Source organism: Tiliqua scincoides, chromosome 4 (genome assembly GCF_035046505.1).
Source record: "Tiliqua scincoides isolate rTilSci1 chromosome 4, rTilSci1.hap2, whole genome shotgun sequence".
NCBI classification, from domain to species: Eukaryota; Metazoa; Chordata; class Lepidosauria; order Squamata; family Scincidae; genus Tiliqua; species Tiliqua scincoides.
In genome coordinates this window covers 70,796,391-70,817,061 of record NC_089824.1, presented here as the reverse complement: position 1 = coordinate 70,817,061, position 20,671 = coordinate 70,796,391, and the positions used below count along the sequence as shown (strand labels likewise).

Here is a 20,671-nt window from a genome sequence, read left to right as displayed (position 1 = left end):
GGCCCAATTCTAACTTGCACCTGGGCTGATGCAAGTTCCTTGCACCAATCTGGGAGTGTTGCAAAAGTGCGGTAAAGCACTGTTGTGCCACTCTGAAGAGAGATGTGCACCAGCCTCTACATGCTGATGTGGGCCCTGGGGAAATGGTGAGTTGCATCAGCCAAGCTCAGCCAACACAGGTGTCTGGGAGGGGTATATGGGGAGAGTGGGGAGAAGGTTTTTCATTATAATAGGAGTTATTCTACTTCCCAAAATTTGATGAATAATACTTTTCTTAACTTCTAAATTAAATGGTATATTCTTCTTCCTTCAAGATTTCCCCAAAAAGGCATGCTTCCATTGAGCCTAATTTCTCATTTAAAAATTCAGTTAACTGCACTATCAATGAGTACAATACAAAATTAAATACGCAAATACCCTCAATGTTTACATATGAGTGGAATGTAAAAGAGAGGTCGTCATTTTTCACCAGCACCAGAATAGTGCTAGTGTATAAAATGTGGCAAGTTTGTCTTGGTTCTCTACTGTGCCCTTTGCTTCTAAGGAAATGATGATACCTACCTAAGAAAGCTCCAAAAGACACTCTGCCTATACCTGCTCCGACAGATGAAAGAAGGGACAGATTTATAGAAAAACAAAGAAAAAAAGAGAAGATGTGACATAGAAAAAAGAATGTGTTAGAGAGCTGTGAAAGTTGAAAGAGGTTAGTAGAAAACTAGCTTTTTACAGACTAAATTATTTCTGATTTAATTTACATTACATTCTTGAGCATATTCTAAAAGTGAAACATTGTTTTTAAAACCAACTTTAGTAAACGGAAGACAGAGATCATCATACAGAGAACTGCGTGGTATCTTGGTATCTTGTGGTAGCTTGGTATGCCCAACACAGCTTTACATTTGGGTGCTTTTGTGAATGTGTGTGTGTGGGAGACTCTTAATGAGGACATGCAGGTATGCTGGTCAGATTTTTGTTTGCATTAAAAGTGATTTATTTTCAACAAGTTGCTTCAAATCAGCTATGGTAACCGATCAACTCTAGGTTATGTCAATATAGTTGTATTTCGTTTAGACAAAATTTATAACATTTAATATTACATTAATATTTATTTTCTGTTATATACTTCTTATTTTAATTGGTGACTAAGCATTTTGTAAAGACATGACATCTCATCAGAGGACAACAGGAGCTACAAGTTAAGCAAGCGTTATGCAGATGATAGTTACTCACCAAAATATTCATTTAGAAATGCAAGAGAAGCCACATAGCAGCCAAGACTGAGGAATTCAGCCACCACCATTAACCAGTGCCATGTCCGTATGGTAAGTGCAACCATCAGGAGCTCCGTCAGGATTAGTGCAGTGAAGGAAATGGCAACAACATGGACAAATTCAGACTCAAAAAGCAGAAGAGCTCCATACATCAAAATGCCACCTGAGAAAAACATACAGATCCACTGCACAACCATACTTTGCAAACATCTTTCCTTACCATTGCATCTTTTAGAAAAACTTAGGAAACAGTTTTCAATCATTTAACTTAAAAAGAAATACTAGTACAAGTTTTGAGTCTCATTATTTGCCCATTCCCAGAACTCACCTGAATGGCAAAAATCACACTATAACAAATCAATTTAAAAAACAAAGTGCTCAGGTGATTTAAAAACAGCCTTGCTGACCTTTGTGATGTTAAGATAGAGTCATTAGGATGACAGTCCAACAATCAGTCTCCCTCCAGGCCCTTAGAAAGGATTATCTTTCTTTCATTTGTTCAGGGAGAAGGGAGGGGGTTCCTTGGAGAGAATGACTGACAGATTGTCAGCTGGCTGCCCTCTCTCTGACTATTGTAAAGGACTGTTGTCCTTTAATTTAAAGGGCACTTCTCATCATGCTGAGATAAAAGTCTCTAAAACAGTAAGAAAATCATTTTAAAGAGATGCATTTTCCCCTTCTCCAGGGATCAGCACATTCCTTCTCATTTGCAGTGGCCATTCCTGTTGAGTCAAATCTGTGTATAAAAAATCCATTTATAACAAGGTTGGACCTGTATATGTTGCAAAGGGTGCCAAATAAATTGTCAACGAACAAACACACTGCAGTGCAATGCATCTGTGCAAGCTTCTGAATCAATTGTGAGGAGCTCCAGAAGGATCTCTCCAAATTGGCAGAAGGAGCAGCAAAATGGCAGATGTGTTTCAATGTAAGTGTAAAGTCATGCACATTGGGGCAAAAAATCAAAACTTTAGATATAGGCTAATGGGTTCTGAGCTGTCTGTGACAGATCAGGAGAGGGATCTTGGGGTGGTGGTGGACTGCTCGATGAAAGTGTCAACCCAATGTGCAGCGGCGGTAAAGAAGGCCAATTCTATGCTTGGGATTATTAGGAAAGGTATTGAGATAAAACGGCTAATATTATAATGCCGTTGTACAAATTGATAGTAAGGCCATATCTGGATTATTGTGTCCAGTTCTGGTCACCATATTTCAAAAAGGACATAGTGGAAATGGAAAAGGTGCAAAAGAGAGTGACTAAGGGCGCAATCCAAACCTGCGCTGGAGCAGGCAAGCCAGGAGGCTTGTGCTGCATCCAACACTGGTTTGTTGGCTGCAGCGGCTCAGTCAGAGGCAAGGAGAAGCCCTTACCCTTACCCCTGGGTAAGGGCTGCTCACCCCAATGGGCCTCCTCTGAACTGCGCCACCTCTGGAGGTGGCGCAAGTCCAAGGAGAGTGGAACGGCTTGAAGCCGCTCAGTTCTCCCCGGGGACGGGGGTTGGGATCTGGCATAACCGCTGGGTACCAGCCCCGCCCCTGGCTTCCTGCGTGCCTGCCTCTGGGGCTGCCCATTTCCCGCCCTCCCCCTGCCTCTTCCACACCCCCACCTCTTCCACGCCCCCCCACACCTACCTTCGCCTCTTGTGTTGATGCGGGTGCGCTGGCACAAGCAGCAGCAAGGAAGCCGCCATGGAGGCTTCCGCTGGTCTCTGTGCGCTGGCACATCTAGATGTGCCGACGCAGCTTTCTCCCATGGAGGCGCAAATGTGCTTTACGGCACGTTTGCGACCCTCCTGGGGCATCTATGCCAGCATAAGTGCTGGTTAGGATTGCACCCTAAAATGATTACTGGGCTGGAGCACTTTCCTTATGAGGAAAGGCTGCAGCGTTTGGGCCTCTTCAGCCTAGGAAAGAGATGACTGGGGGAGGACATGATTGAGACATACAAAATTATGCAGGGGACGGATAGAGTGGATAGAGAGATGTTCTTTACTCTCTCACACAACACCAGAACCAGGGACATCCACTAAAATTGAGTGTTGGGAGAGTTAGGACAGACAAAACAAAATATTTCTTTACTCAGTGTGTAGTTGGTCTCTAGAACTCCTTGCCACAGCATGTGGTGATGGCATCTCGCCTAGATGCTTTAAAAGGGGATTGGACAAGTTTCTGGAGGAAAAATCCATTACGGGTTACAAGCCATGATGTGTATGTGCAGCCTCCTGATTTTAGAAATGGGCTACGTTAGAATGCCAGATGCAAGGGAGGACACCAGGATACAGGTGTCTTGTGTGCTCCCTTTGGCATTTGGTGGGCCCTGTGAGAATGGAAGATACTAGGAATCTGGACTAGAATGGGCCTACGGCCTGATCCAGCGGGGCTGTTCTTATGTTCTTATATCTCAGAATAACTGTTAATGAGAATGTCAACATGTTTATTTTATTCATGACCCTAAACAGCTAATAAAACTGTTAACCACTGATGTAATTCCCATTTATCTGACTGGTATCCTTATAATTCTATGAAGAACTATAGGGTATATAAAATATTTTTTTTCATTTTCCAGGTTTTGTAGATTATTATTTAATTAAAAACAGTACTAATTTTCAAGAGACATGCATTCAAAATACTACTCCATGTGGTACTGCAAATAAATCTGACTATTGTATTACAAGGTACACAGAAAGTAATATTAAAAAAAACTGTGGATGAAACTTTAAGCTATGGGAATTTAATTGTGCTACTGAGACACTATTGTTGGAGTACAAAAAATTCTTCAGTCCAGAAAAATTAGGGAGATTTCCTACCTTGATAAATACTGATTAAAACCCAGATGAGAAAGGTCTTAAATGACAAAGATCTTCCCTAGAGAAACAATGAAGACAGGTTAGTTAACAACCAGGTTAGTGTATTAAATAGCCTTTTCTAAGCAAACACAAAAATTTATGTAACACTAAACTGCAAGATTTGTTAGTTCTAGTTTTCAGAAATCAATTTTAAAAGACTGTAAAAGAAAGTGTAAAAAAAATGATAAATTTGTAACAGATCAAAGATCACATGTACCAGACTGACAATCTGAAAACATACTTTCACTGAGCCTTTTTGCTGTGGCCACAAATTAGAATGTATTTCTACTTGGAGTCAAAGAAAGGATGAGGTTGATGGACTAGTGGTTTCAAAACCACAACTATCCAATTACAGGTTAGTTACAGTAATGTAATTAATGTAAATGTAACTGCACTTTGTATACAAACATTAAAACTGTATTTTAAACTTCTGCAAACAGCTCATATTTTCTAAGAATACTAAGCATACTGACTGCTGCATCAGTGGTCAGATTTTTCAATAATTAGAAATCATACCTTAAAAAACCAGTTCTTGCGAATTTTGACAAGAGTATTTTTTTTTAAATTAGTAATTTAGGTCCTGATCTGATGTAAAATTTTGTTCTCTCCCTTGAAATTCAACACATAAAATCCAACACATGCTGGATTCTGTATATGTGCCACAATTTCCCATTGCACAGGTGGGGTATACCTTTAAATGATGAGGAGGACAGTTGCTCTCTGCATATTGGAAACCATGCAGAGCTCTGAATTGTGGCTCATGGTCACAATCCAGAGAAATGCACTGCTTGTGAGACACACCCTCAGGCTTTACATTTGTGTTTAAGAAACATGAGCCACACATTCAGTTTAGAAAACCGCTTTTACAACTAAGATTTTCAAACACAGTTTGATAGGGGATGAGGAGTTGAATTTTCTATGGCAGTGGTTCTCACACATTTAGCACCAGGACCCACTTTTTAGATTGAGAATTTCTCAGGAGCCACGGGAAGTGGTGTCATAACCGGACACCATCCGGTTATGGTGACAAAGTGACATCATCAAGCAGAAAAGTTTTAACAATCCTAGGCTGCAATCCTACCCACACTTACCCAGGAATAAGTCCCATTGACTATCATTGTTAAAATAATATACATAGTAGCTTGTTAAAAGTACAGGTCTGCAACATTTCCCCAAATGCAGTCACATACCATGGAAACATCAAGTCTAATATATTAAAAAATAAATATTGAAATGAATGGGGACCCACCTGAAAATGACTCGCGACCCACCTGGTGGGTCCCAACCCACAGTTTGAGAAACACTGTTCTATGGGAAAAAGTGTCAACAGTCCCACTGAGTGCTAGCAAAGCAATAGCATGCCAGAAGTAGTTATCTACAATGTGGTAACAGTGTGACCTCAAAGCTTAATGAAGATCCATGAAATATTGCAATATATATTAAGAGAACTTTGAGACTGGTAAATAAAAGTATGCATCACCATTGTTATTCATCCTGTGTTTCTAGGCAAATGAGGTCACTGGACTCAAGGTAGGGTTCACCATGCCTGCTAAACTATCTGTAAATTGTGAACACGCAGAGATGTGTGCATAATTATTTCAACAAGCATAGTGGACTTCACATTGAGTCCGGAGAAATCATTTTACTAGCAACAGAAGATTAATAATAATGGTGCTTTCGTAAAACCATTGCAGGGCAGTCTTTTACAAACAGAGCAATTTTCAAGGATTCCAATTTTTTCAGGCATGTGCCCTTGCCTTCATTCTCGAGACAAAAAGAAATCTCACTGTCTCTCTCTCCCCCCCCCCCTTAATATATCTACTTACCTTAGTAAGGTCTTTGTAAAGTTCCGGATACAATAGTGCCATTTCTGGTTTCACATCCTGATCCAACACTAAGGAGAAGACTGGAAACATGGTGTATATGGTTGCATACCTTAGAGGGGAAAGTGGCTATTTTAATATGTATCTTTTAAATAAACTTCCCACATCTTCGAATAAAATCTTGGTGTTTGGGCAGCCACTGTATGTTGGATTGCTTTGGATGCTTTTCTTTTCAACAACCAAAGATACAAGACTCGATCCTGGACACTTGTATCTGTTTTGCTTTTTAAATATTTAATGGGAACTCTAACAGCTTCCTGCTGCATGCTGGTTCAGCTAAAATGCTGCACATGTGTTCATCACAGGTGAGAAAACTCAATGTAGAATTGATGCACAATCCTGCACTTCTGTGCAGTAAAATCTGCCCTGTGTGAAAAAGCCCTTAGTGGGATGTGTTTCACTGGATTTTCTGTAGAGTTAGTATTATTCTGAAAGACACAAAAAAGTGCCCTGGAGATCAAGATAGTGAATGTCATTGTTTCAGTTCATTAACCCTAACTAGGGGAGGAAAGTAATGGGCAACACTCATAAGGAACTGTCTTTTTAAAAAACCTTCTGAATTAAAGTTTCTTCCTACTTACCCTACCATGAGGAAACCCTGGTATAAAGGAACAGATGCAAAATAGAAGACTGAAGAAAATACAGCCTGCAGCAAGAACATAACAGGATTATTATGGATATTATCAATCTGCATGTGAAAAAATACTAGCATAAAAATGTGCAGAAACGATTATCTATGCAAATAAAAAGAAAATACCTGCATAGTTGAAATAATAAGGCCTCTGTGCATGACAAACTGACCAAGCGCTGCTGATCTTTTGTAACTGTTTCGCCCATGCACCATCAGTAGCCTGCCAATGTGTTTAAATTGTGTAATTGAAAAGTCAGCGGCCAAGGATGCTTGTTTTCCTTCCTAAACAAAAATCAACAAGACACAATAAAACTATCAACACTATACAAGCATCAAGGATGAGATCTTGGAATCTGAAAATTCAAGCAGTAATGTTTATATATAAATGCACACTTTTGCTATAACACCACACTATGTATTAAACATAAATGTACACATTTGGTGAGATCCAAACGAACCCTTCCCTCATAAGAGCAGAAAGAGCACAAGGAATCAGGCGGAATAACTTCTGTTGGCAGCCTTGTGCACTTAATTGGATGCTGATTGAAGGATCCCCTGAACTTGAGAGGGTACTGCCACTTGAAGGGGCAGCCACATTAGGTCTGGATCTTAGTCATTAGTAGCTATTTCAAAGTTGTGTCTGAGCACATTTATGTTCCCATTTTAGTTTAAATTGCAAACATTATACCTTTCCTTCAATTCCAATTCCACAGTCTGCTGCTTGGATCATGCTAACATCATTTCCTCCATCACCTGAAAAAAAATGTAAAACACTCACCCACTCATATAGACCATTTTGGCAAACTTCGTGTTTACTAGTGGAATATAGTATCACTTTGACATAGTGTTTAATGTGCTATTTGAATTAGAGCGCAATCCTAACCCTTTATGTCAGTACTTTCCAGCACTGACTTAAGGGCAATGCAGCTCTTAGGTAAGGAAACGAACATTCCCTTACTTTGAAGAAGCCTCCATATGTGACACCCAACTGCAGGATGCAGCACACATCCCATTGGCACCGCTATGCCAGTGCTGGAAAGCATTGACAAAAGGGGTTAGGACTGCTCCCTTAGTCCAACTACATTTAGTCAAACGGTTTTGGGAATAACAAAAATTAAGGGGCACTGCAAATCATTGTATACGTCTCCCTTCAATTTTTGGACCACTACATGTGAATGCTACTTGAAGAATCTATATTGACACATGACCCATTATTAGCAGCTATGAAAGCAGTTTATACAATTTTGAAATAAGAATTATAGCTGCACTGACTACCTCCGAATATTTAATAGGCCATAATCCAGTGCTGAGTTAGGCATACTTAAGCCCAGTGATTTCAAGGTACTTAAGAATGCTTAACTCTGTGTTAGACTGTGGCCAAAGTCTGCACTATTGCTATTGTGGAGATACTCCACTCAAAGAATCTCTGGACAAGACACAACCAGCAAAAGTAAAATACTTACTGGTGTGAACTCTAGCCAAGTTTATGAAGTACCAAATAATATCATCCTACCAAAATGTAAATTAGAAGGGGTGATGGGAAGTATCACAAAAATAATTCTGGAGAACACAGATGCCTGTTTACATGTGTGGGATGTTCATATGGTACAAAGAATGCTTGTTGTGGCAGAACAGAGATTGCAGTGGACAATATCAAATACTATCTAGCAATTTCTTTGAGTTGTACCTGTTATGGCTTCATTGGTTCTTTTCAACACGCTGAACAAAAAGATCAACAAAAATAAAGACGTAACTTCACACATCAATATGTGGTAGTATTATAAAAAAGGAGACTTACACCATTCTTTGACTTTATTTTTCAGTATTGAAAAGGTCAGGCATTTCATAAGCTCGCCAATAAGAATGAAACTGGAACTAATGCATACCTATTGCACATGTACGTTTTCCTGTGTGGTGTTGCAACAGTTTTACAATATGTGCCTTCTGGGTGGGTGAACATCGGCAGCAAACAACAGCTGGACACTGACATGCTAGTTCTACAAATTCATGCTCATAATACTTCAAACAGACCTACAAAAAGAAATATATTCAAAGGGGGGATGGCATTCAACGAGCTCTAGCAGTATTTTTTATCTTGGACAACATATCGTCAAACATTTAGCTTGTCATTACTTTTCAGTACTATCCCCATATCCTGAAATTTACTAAGGCCAGGATTAAGTGCACAATACTAAATAACAGATTTTGTCACAGAGGCTTCTGTTGCTGCCAACTACAGACTACTGTGATGAAAAAGGGACTTGTTTCTTCAGCAATGATAAATAATGTGATGAAAATAGTAAGTGGATACAGTCATTTTACTGAAACAACTCTTTAAATGATATTCAGCTAAAGGTACTACTGGAACTCTAACACTCTGACTGAAGAACAAACAGCATTGTGGGCAATAAACGATGGTGGCTTGCAACTTCTCTCCTTTCATACCACTACTTTTCAAGGGTGTTATACAAGCTAGCCAGAGGGTCTGCTCTAATTGCTGTTCTTCAAGTTGATATCCCCAGGAAACTTAGCATGGGGAAATTCTATCCTTACCACCAGAAAAAGGAGTTGCTACATGGACAATTCAAAGGAGGACAAGCTAAGGAGCAGCTAAATGTATTTTGGGCATTACTATGAATGGGAAGAATTTGCTTCCTCAATCAAGTTTTAGAGCTGATTCTTCAACTTAACTCTTTAGGGCTTCATGCAGCAGTGCTGCTGTATCACTGTAAACAGCAACTGGCAGCTTTCAAGTAAATGAGCATTTGATTTGAAGACTGCTGTTAGGACATTGCAGCCACTTATAAAACCTTCCTGTTAATTTCAGTATGGAAGATGACACACAGGTTTTTGGGGAGGCATAGAGAAAATGGTTTTCTCTATGACCAGACCAGACAGATTGATTTCTTGATTCTCAGTTTTGGTTATACAGGGTGACCCCCAAAAAACAGAACCCATAAAAATTTTATTAAATCCTACAAAGGTCCAGTAAATTTCAAGAAACTTACTGGACTCAAAATTCAATCTGTGTACGATTATTCCCTGTTAACAGTTTTATTAACAGTTATAAAACAGTTTTTGTTTATAAACAAAAATTAACAGTTTTATTCAAAGATTTGTGGGTTCTGTTTTTTTTGGGTCACCCTGTATTTTTAGTGTTAGGTGTTACACGATGTAAAACAAGTTGCAGGCTTTTTTTTTTCATCCAGAGGTGTTATCCTCTTTTCATTGTCTAGTGGCAGGCACATTTTAAAAACAACAATGAACAATGCTACCAACTGACAAAAGCCAGAGCCTCACCTCCAGAGAATCCCCAGATATTACCAAAGCGCAGTCATGTTTCCTTCTGAATGCATTTAGTTCCAAGTGAGCTTCTCCACGACTGGTTACCTTAATTAAAACGGAAACAAGTTCAAGGTGGAACTGCTAAATATATTGCTATGGATACAGGAATACTTTTTAATGAAATTCCTCCAACTTCTTTTCAAAGATCCCATGTGAGGCAAAGATCTAACACCTGCCAACAGTCCATTTTGGCCCTCACCTTCTGCCCAATACTCTGGTAATGACCTTTGTCTTTGGAATGTATTGACAACTTGGAAAGATGAGCTGGCTAGCTATTGGTTCTGGGAGACTTTAATGTTCATATTAACATTGAACATGTTAATCTGACATGTTCTGACATGTGATCTGTACAGTTGCAATCCTGAGTGTGTGCACACAAATGCATGTGCATAAGTCAAGATGTCATGAAGAACAGGAAGCAATCACACTACATCACCTAAGATATGTAGCTATTTCCATGAATATGACAATGAAAATTGCTTATTGCACAAACCAAATGGACACAAAACTAACGAACAAATTCTACATCACTAGCAATAACTATCATACCATATTATAATACCTATTATGAACTAAGGTGACAAATATTTGCAGTTATACTTACAGGTCTGAAAATATGAATATCTTGTGTTCTGAATACTAAGTGGGAGCTTTTTGCAATACAAGTGGCAGTCTCCAGTTTATCTCCTGTTAGCATCCATATCTATAAAATTGAATTTTAGAGTTAGCTTAGCTGGCGATTACTTGATATGGCAGTATTTTAATCAAGCCCTCCTCTGCATCTTGTTCAATCACTGTCCATCACATCAAAATGTTCTTAATTCCTGTTTAAAGGCCCAAGCTAAACCCTCTGATTGGAAGAAGATGCAAGAAATAGGAAGAAAGTTTGCATTTCGACTCTTTATTTATTCACAGTATTTCCAATCATTCCCATAGTAAGCTGCTTTTTTTTTTCAAGTTCTGCCGCTTTGTATACAAGTGCTCCCTATGCCTGGTACTTCCCATATGTTATTGACACTCTCGCATTTTTATATCATCCTTCCTCCATGGAGCTCAGGGTTCTGTACAGCATGTAATTAGTTTGTGGAAATCCTTGCCACAGGAAGTGGTGATGGCATCTCACTTAGATGCCTTTAAGAGGGTACTGGACAAATTTCTGGAGGAAAAGTCCATCACGGGTTACATGTCATGATAGGTATGTGCAAGTTATAGATTTTAGAAGTAGGCTACCTCAGATGCAGTGGAGGGCACCAGGATGCAGGCTGTATCTTGCTGTCTTGTGTGCTTCTTGAAGCATTTGGTGGGCCTCTGTGAGATACAAGTAGCTGGACTAGATGGGCCTTTGGCCTGATCTAGCGGGTTCTTCTTATGTTTATCCTTCTCCTTTTATCCTCACAACAATCCTGTGGGTTGGTGAGGCTGAGAGATAGTGACTGTCCCAAGGTCACCCAGGAAGTTTCATGGCTGAGCAGGCATTTGAACCTGGGATCTTCCAAACTACCAAACCACTTCACCTGCCTATGCCTAGTACTTTCCATATGATAAAATACCTGATTCTCAGCTATGGAGATAAATATACGACACAGAGACAGCCAGTGTAATGATTCAACAACAGCAAAAAGTTAGTACCTTTATTCCAGCATTTCGTAGCATCTCCAAGGTTGGCCTAACATCAGCCTGTAGTTGATCTTCAACTCCCGTGAGACACAGTAATTCCATTTCTCTTTCCAAACTCTCCACAACTGCAGCCACTTTGAGGGTTCTGTCATGTATACTTAATTTTGCTTGGTTATACCGATTCTGTTTGCAACAAGACAAAATTTTTAAATTTGTGGCCTCCTGTAGATAGTGTTTCAAAATGTTGACGTTTTGAGTCAAGCCATAAATGATTAGAAAAGAACTAGGCAAGATGCAACACCTACAGTACTGTGGCCTATGGGCTGGCTCTGGAATCCTAAGATTCAAACCACCTAAAATGTGCACATCTGGAAATCGCTGGTACTGAAACATTTGAAAAATATATTATTATTATTATTATTAACAGTATTTATATACCGCTTTTCAACTAAAAGTTCACAAAGCGGTTTACAGAGAAAAATCAAATAACTAAATGGCTCATATCACTGTATGTTTCATACAGAAAGAAATGAGAAGGCTAATAAAAGTCAACCAAATGTTATGTCTATAAGTTTCAAAGTTCAAAGCTTCAGTTTTTATTTTAATTAGCTTGATTCATGATTGAAATATGTGACGTGCCAGCACCAAGGATTTGGGTTACCACAACTTGATGAAAGCATTGTATGGTAAGAGAGGACTTGTCACATTTCCTAACCAGCTACTTGTTTCCTGAAAGTCACTGCACAGAATTAAATAATCACAGGATTCAGTGTTAGTGAAAACATTACTATCGCTAGCGTAGCCAAGCAAGTAAGTGAGCATTTGAGCAGACTATTGCATGAGCAGTGTAACATGGCAGGATGAGACTCATGGGAGAGTGCAGTTCCTTCACCATGATCAGAAAGCCACAAGGCAATGAAGTATCCACATCTGGTTGACAAACTATTCTCTAGTTAGAAATTCCAGGGCACTTCTAGACTTTTGGAGACTAAGCCAAAGCTTTTAAGAAGAGAGGGAACATAGTTCAGTCATTGAGCATGTATTTCATAGTGTTGTACTATGTGTTCTCTCCAAACACAATATGAGCCAAATTCAATCAACCTAAAGGGGCTCAACTCAGCATCAGACCTTCCTTTTCCTAAATGCAATTTTGTGGATGAGGTGGGGGGGGGGGTAGGGAGAGAAGAAGGGAATGTCATATCCATTGCAGCTGGAAACTATATTCCTAGCCGCTGTCTAACATTCTTCCATTCATCTGGACTTAACTGAGTGTGCCAAGAAGAATTCAAAGTACTTTTTGAAGGACCCTAACAGTAACAGTAATACTTCCAAGCATACCAAGAAGTCTCCACTACTGCTAGGAAGCAAGGGAATCTAAGGTGAAGGGCTCCACACAGCTTCTGCCATTCCTGCTGTTGGTTTCAATCCTCCTTTCACAAAATATGTTTGAGAAGGGTGGGAATGGCGAACTACAGATGATGGCAGTAGGCTGGCAGTTGAGGGTCTTTGGGTCTGGAGCATTTCTGAGATTTGGTGGAAATACACTGAGCTTTCTCAGAGATCACATTAATTATGAAGCAAGATAAGGTGGAGATCATCCATCAATAGTCTGACAAACAAAATGTATATACATGAAGTTTGCAAAGCTAGCTTTTAAAATATCAATTTCTACAGTGTTTTGCACCAGTTGCATGCATGTGCTTTGTTATTCAATACATAGATGCACATTTATGAGTGTTTTTTCACCTTTTTACCTCAAAATCCTGGTACTGTTCTTCTGTTAATGATTTTTTGGCCACAACCAAAGTGCGCAGCCCTTCTCTTGCCATGTTACCACACTAAAATTGCAAATATAATAAAGTGTTAAAAAACAATTGTGAATCTGGCAGAGACTCAGAGTTGCCCATTTGTCTTAGTTTTGATCCCTCTGGTTTTGATGATGCAAACAAGCAGTCAACAAGTTTCCCAGCCCCCTGCAACTGACAAAGTGAAAGGTGGGCAGGAGACACGAAAGCAAGTAGAACACAAAGAAACTAGAGATGAAGAAGGGAGTAAGAACTTTTCATATTTCCCAAGAAGCTAGGCTTTCTTTCGGAGACCATGACACTGTGATACATCTAAAACAGGATCAGTCAAAACAGTAAAGGAAAAGGAATCCACTATAATGAATGAATTGAGGTGCTTCTGATCACAGCATACTCTTATTTAGAGTAATTAAGACCCACACAGCCCAATCCTATTGGGCTTGCCTTGCTGACTGAATGCATGTTCTGCCAAGTGGTGGATGCTGAAAAGCAGCCGTAAGGTGCACTCTGGCAGCACTGGAGCACCTGCCACCTGCTGAAACAGATAAGCCAGTGGAGGGGGCAAGAGGGTTGAATGAGGGTGGAGAGGGGGAGGAATAAAGAGTGGGGATGCTGTGGGACGGGGTGGATCTGGCAGTGCTGGCGCATGTCAGATCCCATCCCCTTTGCCAGCAGCCTTCCTGCCCCCCCCTTCAGATTTGTGCCAGTGAATCGCTGGTACAGGTCCAAGCAGGCTTATTGTGGGACAGGAGAGTTAAGGGGTTTAAATTTCTTTCCCTTCTGAGGCCTCCTGCTCTGCCCCCTGCATACAGTGCATACCTTTTTGGGAGGGCTGCACCAGCGGGGGGGGGGGGGGATAGGATCTGGCTGCTAATCTAAAAAAACCAAAAAGATTTCCATAGGTTTTACCTTTTTTAAAAAAAATCAAATTATAAAATTTGTTTTACAGGGTAACATTTACACATGTAAGTGGCATCCAACTGTTACAACAAAAATATGGTATTAACTTATTTTTGTTAATGAAAACACACATATTAAAAGTAATATAAGAACAGTCATGTTCATGATTCTTTAAAAAAGCTTGATGCTGTCTGTCTACTGCAAAATGCTTATTGATTTGACCTCATAATGCTAAATAAATTAAGCAAGTATCTTACAATTAATTGTGCATCATTATCGCCAAAAGTAATTTTTATGACACTTTATTAGGTCTTCAGGGAGTTTAATTTATTCATGCCTCTGATTAAATCAAACTGCCTGAAGGAGGTATTGATTTATATTGCCAATACCATTATAAACATGCATTGTGTGATCATCACATTACCATATTGTCTATATGTAAGGTCAAATTAAGACAATTGCTGGTATCTAGTACAGCAGTATAGCACAATGCATATGTTTGGTGAAAATATATTTATTCAAACCTTATTTTACAGTAAGAATCTACAAATAATTTAGAGCTCATTTGCATTTTCAGCTACGCTGTTCAAAGAAAAAGATTTTTTAAAAATACCCACTGAATTTGTCCATGTACCTATAGTAGCTTTTAGATTTCACCTTATGCATTTTGTTTATGGAACATACTTTGGACATGAAAACTTTTTTTAAAACATTCAGTCACTCTGTTGTTCAGTTTGACACTTAACTTTCATTTTCTTTCTTTATTACACAAAATTTGGAACCCACTGCAACTCTTTAAAACCTATTAACGAAACACTTAATTGCATTTCCCAATCCATTACTCCTTTAGTTCATTATTTCCATCTGTGAATTCAGTCCAATAATAGATTACTATTCTCCTTCCACTTCTTGAAGGATTTCACAGTTCTATCACTTCACTATGAAAAATCAGGAGTTTATGGCTTACCTCGGTAAGTCCTGTTCCTGGTGGAGACAGGGGGCATTCCTGACAAATGGGAATGTCCCTTGTCGCATCCTGTAGGCAGGTCAAAACCCAAAGGGTGGAGCTCCCTGTGCGTGGGGACCAGGACCCAGACTAATAGCCGAGCCACAGTCCTCAGAAAAAACAAACTTCATAACGCATAAAAAATTAACTTCAGATAAAAACAGATAAGAGACACCCAGGGTAGAAAACGAGAGTGCAGTGGACCCCTAAACAAGCAAAGACTGACCCCTCATTGTGTGTTCAAACCTCAAACTGGACCAGAGAGGTGCTGAGTCCAACGAGAATAGAAAAGGGGAGGGCGGAATGCCCCGTCTCCACCAAGAACAGGACTTACTGAGGTAAGCCATAAACTCCTGATTTCCCTGGTAGAGACAGGGGCATTCCTGACAGATGGGATCTCCCTGAGCAGTAATCCCTGAGTTGGGCGGGATCAGAGATGGAACACCTTAAACCTTAAGCACCTTTTGGAGGACTTTACGTCCAAAGGCAGCATCCACAGAGGCGTGAGAGCAGACTTTATAGTGCTTGAGAAACGTATGAGGTGATGACCAAGTGGCTGCTCTACAGATCTCAGACAAGGAGGCAATGCCATCGAAGGCGGCTGAAGTGGCTGCTCCCCTCAACGAATGTGCTAGGATTCCTTCAGGCGGTTGGAGTCCCAAGGCTTCATAGGCCAGAGAGATGCATGTTCTCAACCACCTAGCCAGTCACGGGAGAGACTTTCCTCCCCAGTGTCCTACCCTGGTAGGCTAGGAATAGAGCATCGGTCTTTCTAAAAGATTTAGTGCACTCTGTGTAGAATCACCAGATGCCATCACCATATCCTGTGGCAAGGAGTTCCACAGACCAACAACACACTGTGTAAAAAAATATTTTCTTTTGTCTGTTCTAACTCTCCCACCACTCAAATTTAGTGGATGTTCCCTGGTTCTGGTGTTATGAGAGAGTGTAAAGAGCATCTCTCTATCCACTCTGTCCATCCCCTACATAATTTTGTATGTCTCAGTCATGTTCCCCCTTGGGCGCCTCTTTTCTAGGCTGAAGAGGCCCAAACGCCGTAGCCTTTCCTCATAAGGAAGGTGCCCCTGCCCAGTAATCATCTCAGTTGCTCTCTTTTGCACCTTTTCCATTTCCACTATATCTTTTTTGAGATGCGGCGACCAGAACTGGACACAATACTCCAGGTGTGGCCTTACCATCAATTTGTACAATGGCATTATAATATTAGCCGTTTTGTTTTCAATAACTTTTCTAATGATCCCAAGCATAGAATTGGCATTCGGACAAAAAGACGGAAGGACTAGTTCTTGTTGCCGGTGGAAGATCGAATTGACTTTGGGCAAGAAAGATGGGTCGGTTCGGAGAACCACACTGTCCTTATGAAAGACGCAGAGTTTGGGGTGAATAGACAGGGCTCCCAGTTCCGAGACTCTACGAGCAGAAGTGATAGCCACAAGGAAGGCAGTCTTTATGGAGATCATTTTTAAAGGAATTGTAACCAGGGGCTCAAAGGCTGTAAGATAAGGCTGTAAGAACTTTGAAAAGGTCCCAGGTTGGAACCGTGTGAATGGGGGGAGGATTAAGAAGAGCCACCCCCTTTAAAAAACACTTAATATGGGGGTGCATCAGTAGAAGCAATGACCTCCTGCTCCCAGAGTGCCCTGAATTGCCGCCACCTGGCGCCGCAGGGTGGAAGTCTTGAGGCCCTTTTCCAACCTGTCCTGTAGGAAGTCAAGAATAACAGAAACTGATGGGGAACTGGGTTCAAGATCCTTTTCTCTGCACCAGGAACAAAACTTCTTTCATGTGGTTCTATAAACTCTTCTTGTGGAAGACTGTCTAGAGCAGGGGTGCCCAAACCCCAGCCCTGGGGCCACTTGCGGCCCTCGAAGCCTCTCAATGCGGCCCTCAGAGAGCCCCTAGTCTCCAATGAGCCTCTGGCCGTCCGGAGATTTGTTGAAGCCCACACTGGCCCGACGCAACTGCTCTCAGCATGAGGGTGACTGTTTAACCTCTTGCGTGAGCTGTGGAATGAGGGCCCCCTCCACTGCTTGATGTTTCATGTCTGTAATGCAGTAGCAGCAGCAAAGGAAAGGCCAGCCTTGCTTTGTGCAAGGCCTTTTATAAGCCTTGAGATATTGCAAGACCTTCATTCATTCATAGTTCATCTTTAATATATTTATTTATGTAAACTTATGTAAATTTATTCAAATTTTAAATGTAAATTAATTCTTTTTTAATTCTGTGCCCCCAACACAGTGTCAGAGAGATGATGTGGCCCCCCTGCCAAAAACTTTGGACACCCCTGGTCTAGAGGATAACATGGTGGAGATGACCCTCTCAGAGAAACCTAGGCGTTTAAGCTCTAGCCTTTCAACTTCCACGCAGTCAGATGGAACCTGTGTGACTGTGGATGATGTAGTGGGCCCTGGGAGAGAAGATCTGCCCAGTGAGGAATTTTCCAAGGGTGGAGAGCTGACAATTGCAGGTGGTCTGGATACCAGGGTCGCCTTGGCCAGTTTGGGGCGACTAGGACAACTGCCACCTTGTATAGCCTTATTAGTCTGAGCACCTGTCCCAGAAGAGGAATCGGGGGGGGGGAAGCATAAAGACCCTTGGGCCAAGATGTCGACAAAGTGCATCGATTGCCTCTGCCCTTGGATCCTCCAACCTGGAAAAGAATCTTTCCAGTTAAGCGTTTTCGCTTGTGGCGAACAGATCCAGGTCTGGTAGTCTGAAGCGGGCTGTGATTTCCGAGAAGGCTTGAGAATGCAGACCCCATTCTGCCTCCGCAAGCCTTCTGTGGCTTAGCCAATCCGCTTCTACATTTGATTTTCCCGCCAAGTGTTGGGCGCTTAGAGATAGAAGATTTCTTTCTGCCCACTGAAGGATCAGGCTTGCCTCCCTCATAAGTTGCCTTGACCGTGACCCCCTTGGTGGTTCAGGTAGGCTTTGGCTGACACATTGTCGGTCCTCACAAGAATGTATTCCTGAAGGACAAGAGGCTTAAAATGGGCAACAGCTAGCCGGATCGCTCTCAATTCCAGCAGGTTGATGCTGAGGGATGCTTCCTGAGAGGACCAACGCCCCTGAACCAGTCTCCCATTCAGATGGGCCCCTCATCCTACTAGACTGGCATCTGTGGTAAGAACTAGTTTGGGATGGATGTGAAGACTGACCCCTTGGGCTAACCGGCTGTCGGTCATCCACCATTGCAGGTCCCTCCAGGGGACCAGGATCTGGGACCGTCTCTCTATTAGCTTTGCATAAGGGGACAGAAACTGCTGCAGTTTCCAAGTGTGAAAACGTGCCCAACTGACTAGTTGGAGGCAAGAGATCAGCATCACCTGTAGCCTGGCAAGTGACAGCAGTTCGGTGTGCGTGTCCCTCATAACCTTGTGTAGCAATTGTAGGATCTTGTGTTGTCTGTCCTGTGATATAAAAGCTCGAAAGGTCTGGGTGTCGAACTGTACACCCAGATGTTCCAGTACTTGTAAGGGTGACAGGACGCGCTTGGTTTCGTTGATGACAAACCCATATTACCTGAGGCACCATACTGTTAGGGTGGTGTGCGACTGAGCTAAATCCCTGGACGATGCTTTGATCAGGATGTCGTCTCGATAAGGAAAAAGATGCAGACCCTGTAGCCTGAGGTGTGCTATCAGGGTAACTAGGACTTTGGTGAACACCTTGGGAGATTTTCGTTTTGGCACTAAGAAAAAGACTGAATAGACCCCCAAGTTCCTTTCTGGTATGGGAACCTCCTCTAGGAGGTGGTGGATGGCTTCTAGCATGGCAGAGTGCTTTGCAGGAACCCTGGAAGGGGGGACCTGCCAGAACCTGTCTTGAGGTTTCCTGAGAAATTCTAGAGAGTAACCTCTGGAGATGGTTTCCAGAACCCAGGCATCCGAAGTGATTTGATGCCAGAGAGGAGCGAATTGCAGAAGCCGGGCACCAATTGGACTTGAGGGGGAAGAAGATCTGGCGTCATGCAGATTTATCCTTGGAGGACCTGGGATGTGAATTGACCCCCTGAGAGGGGAGAAATTTTCCCTATTTCTGGGGAAATCTGCTCTCACCTAGGCTTGAATCTGCCTTGTTCTCTAGATTTGCTGGAGGTGTGAAAGGAGCGAAAAGTCGGGTTGGGTCTGAATTTTACCTAACTTTTGGGTGCAGAAGGCAAAACCTTTCGTTTGTCCCTATTTTCCACCAGAACAGGTTCAAGGGACTGACCAAATAGCTTGCCCCTGACAAAAGGGGTACCTACCAGCCTGCTCTGTGAACCAGAATCGGCGTCCCAAGAGTGAAGCCACAGGTTGCGTCTAGCCACTACGTTGGAAGCCATGGCCCTGGACGAGAACTGGAGAGCATCCAGAGAAGAGTCTGCTGTGAAAGCAACTGCCAGGGAGATCATTTTGAGAGAATCCTTGACAGCCTTAGGAAGAGAAGGGTTGGTGTTGGAGAGTTCATCGATCCAAAGAAAGGTGGCCTTCGCAAAGATAGAGTTGGTCGCTGCTGCCCGCAGGGCAAAAGAGGAGGCTTCGGAGGCTCTTTTAAGAGCGGCCTCGATCCTCTTATCAGAGGGATCTTGAGGTCCTCCCTCCCCTTCGGATGGAATGATAGCATTGGTGGCCAAGGCTGCCACTGGGGCATCCACGGAAGGTGCCCTAATTTTGTCAAGATCCTCCTTGGGGAGGAAGTAAAATTTGTTGACTAATCTAGCATCCCTCCTACCATGCAAAGGTGTTGTCCATTCAGATTCCATTACTTTAAGAAAAGCCTCGGGAAAAGGGATCTTTGACTGGCGGAGAGGCCCTTGGGGAAACAGAGGCCAGCCTGGAGTGGAGGACAGTGCAGCCGAGCCAGATTCAACATCTGTGGATGCACTGAGGCTCAGAGCTCTGATTACCTTCTCCAACGCCCTGGGTAGGAACTCTCCTGGAAAAAGGCGATTCACGTTGGAGTCAGCACCACCCTGGTCCTCCCCTGACAATTCTCCTTCTTCTCTAGAGGAGTGTTCCTTAGAAGAACTGAGCTCAAAACCCCCATGTCCCATGCCAGCAACTGGTGAGCGTTTGGGTTTGGCAGCGTGTGTGGCTCCCCATGGCTTAGAAGGTTTAAGACTCTTCTTACACCTGGGGACATCAGAGTCTGAGGGAGCAGAAAAATCAGACCCCTGTGGGGCCAAGGGTGGGCAGGTAGGGTTTCTGAGACGTTTAGCTTTGCCCTTACCCTTCTCATTGGAGGACTGCGATGGTTGAGCGGCAGAGCTGTGTGCAGCCAACCTGGCATCTATAAGTCCCTCTAGCCACTGCATAATGTGTTCCCTGTCTGTGCTCCCTATGGAGGAAGGGGTAGCAGAAGACT

General features: G+C 42.1%; 1 protein-coding gene across 3 annotated transcripts in view; it reads right to left on the bottom strand.

Annotated features, from left to right (window-relative positions):
• Positions 1–20,671, bottom strand: part of ATP9B (ATPase phospholipid transporting 9B (putative)) — a 190,734-nt gene that overhangs the window by 9,300 nt on the left and 160,763 nt on the right. For 2 of the 3 annotated variants that reach the window (XM_066623335.1, XM_066623337.1), the window contains exons 18-29: positions 13,348–13,431; positions 11,606–11,776; positions 10,581–10,679; positions 9,932–10,021; positions 8,518–8,662; positions 7,320–7,384; positions 6,758–6,913; positions 6,582–6,646; positions 5,944–6,052; positions 4,079–4,136; positions 1,231–1,434; positions 562–594 (exon numbers count right to left, since the gene is read on the bottom strand). In XM_066623335.1, coding sequence (XP_066479432.1) covers positions 562–594; positions 1,231–1,434; positions 4,079–4,136; positions 5,944–6,052; positions 6,582–6,646; positions 6,758–6,913; positions 7,320–7,384; positions 8,518–8,662; positions 9,932–10,021; positions 10,581–10,679; positions 11,606–11,776; positions 13,348–13,431 — 1,279 coding nt within the window. The remainder of the gene's footprint in view (positions 1–561; positions 595–1,230; positions 1,435–4,078; positions 4,137–5,943; positions 6,053–6,581; positions 6,647–6,757; positions 6,914–7,319; positions 7,385–8,517; positions 8,663–9,931; positions 10,022–10,580; positions 10,680–11,605; positions 11,777–13,347; positions 13,432–20,671) is intronic. The other variant, XM_066623336.1, reaches the window with a different exon arrangement.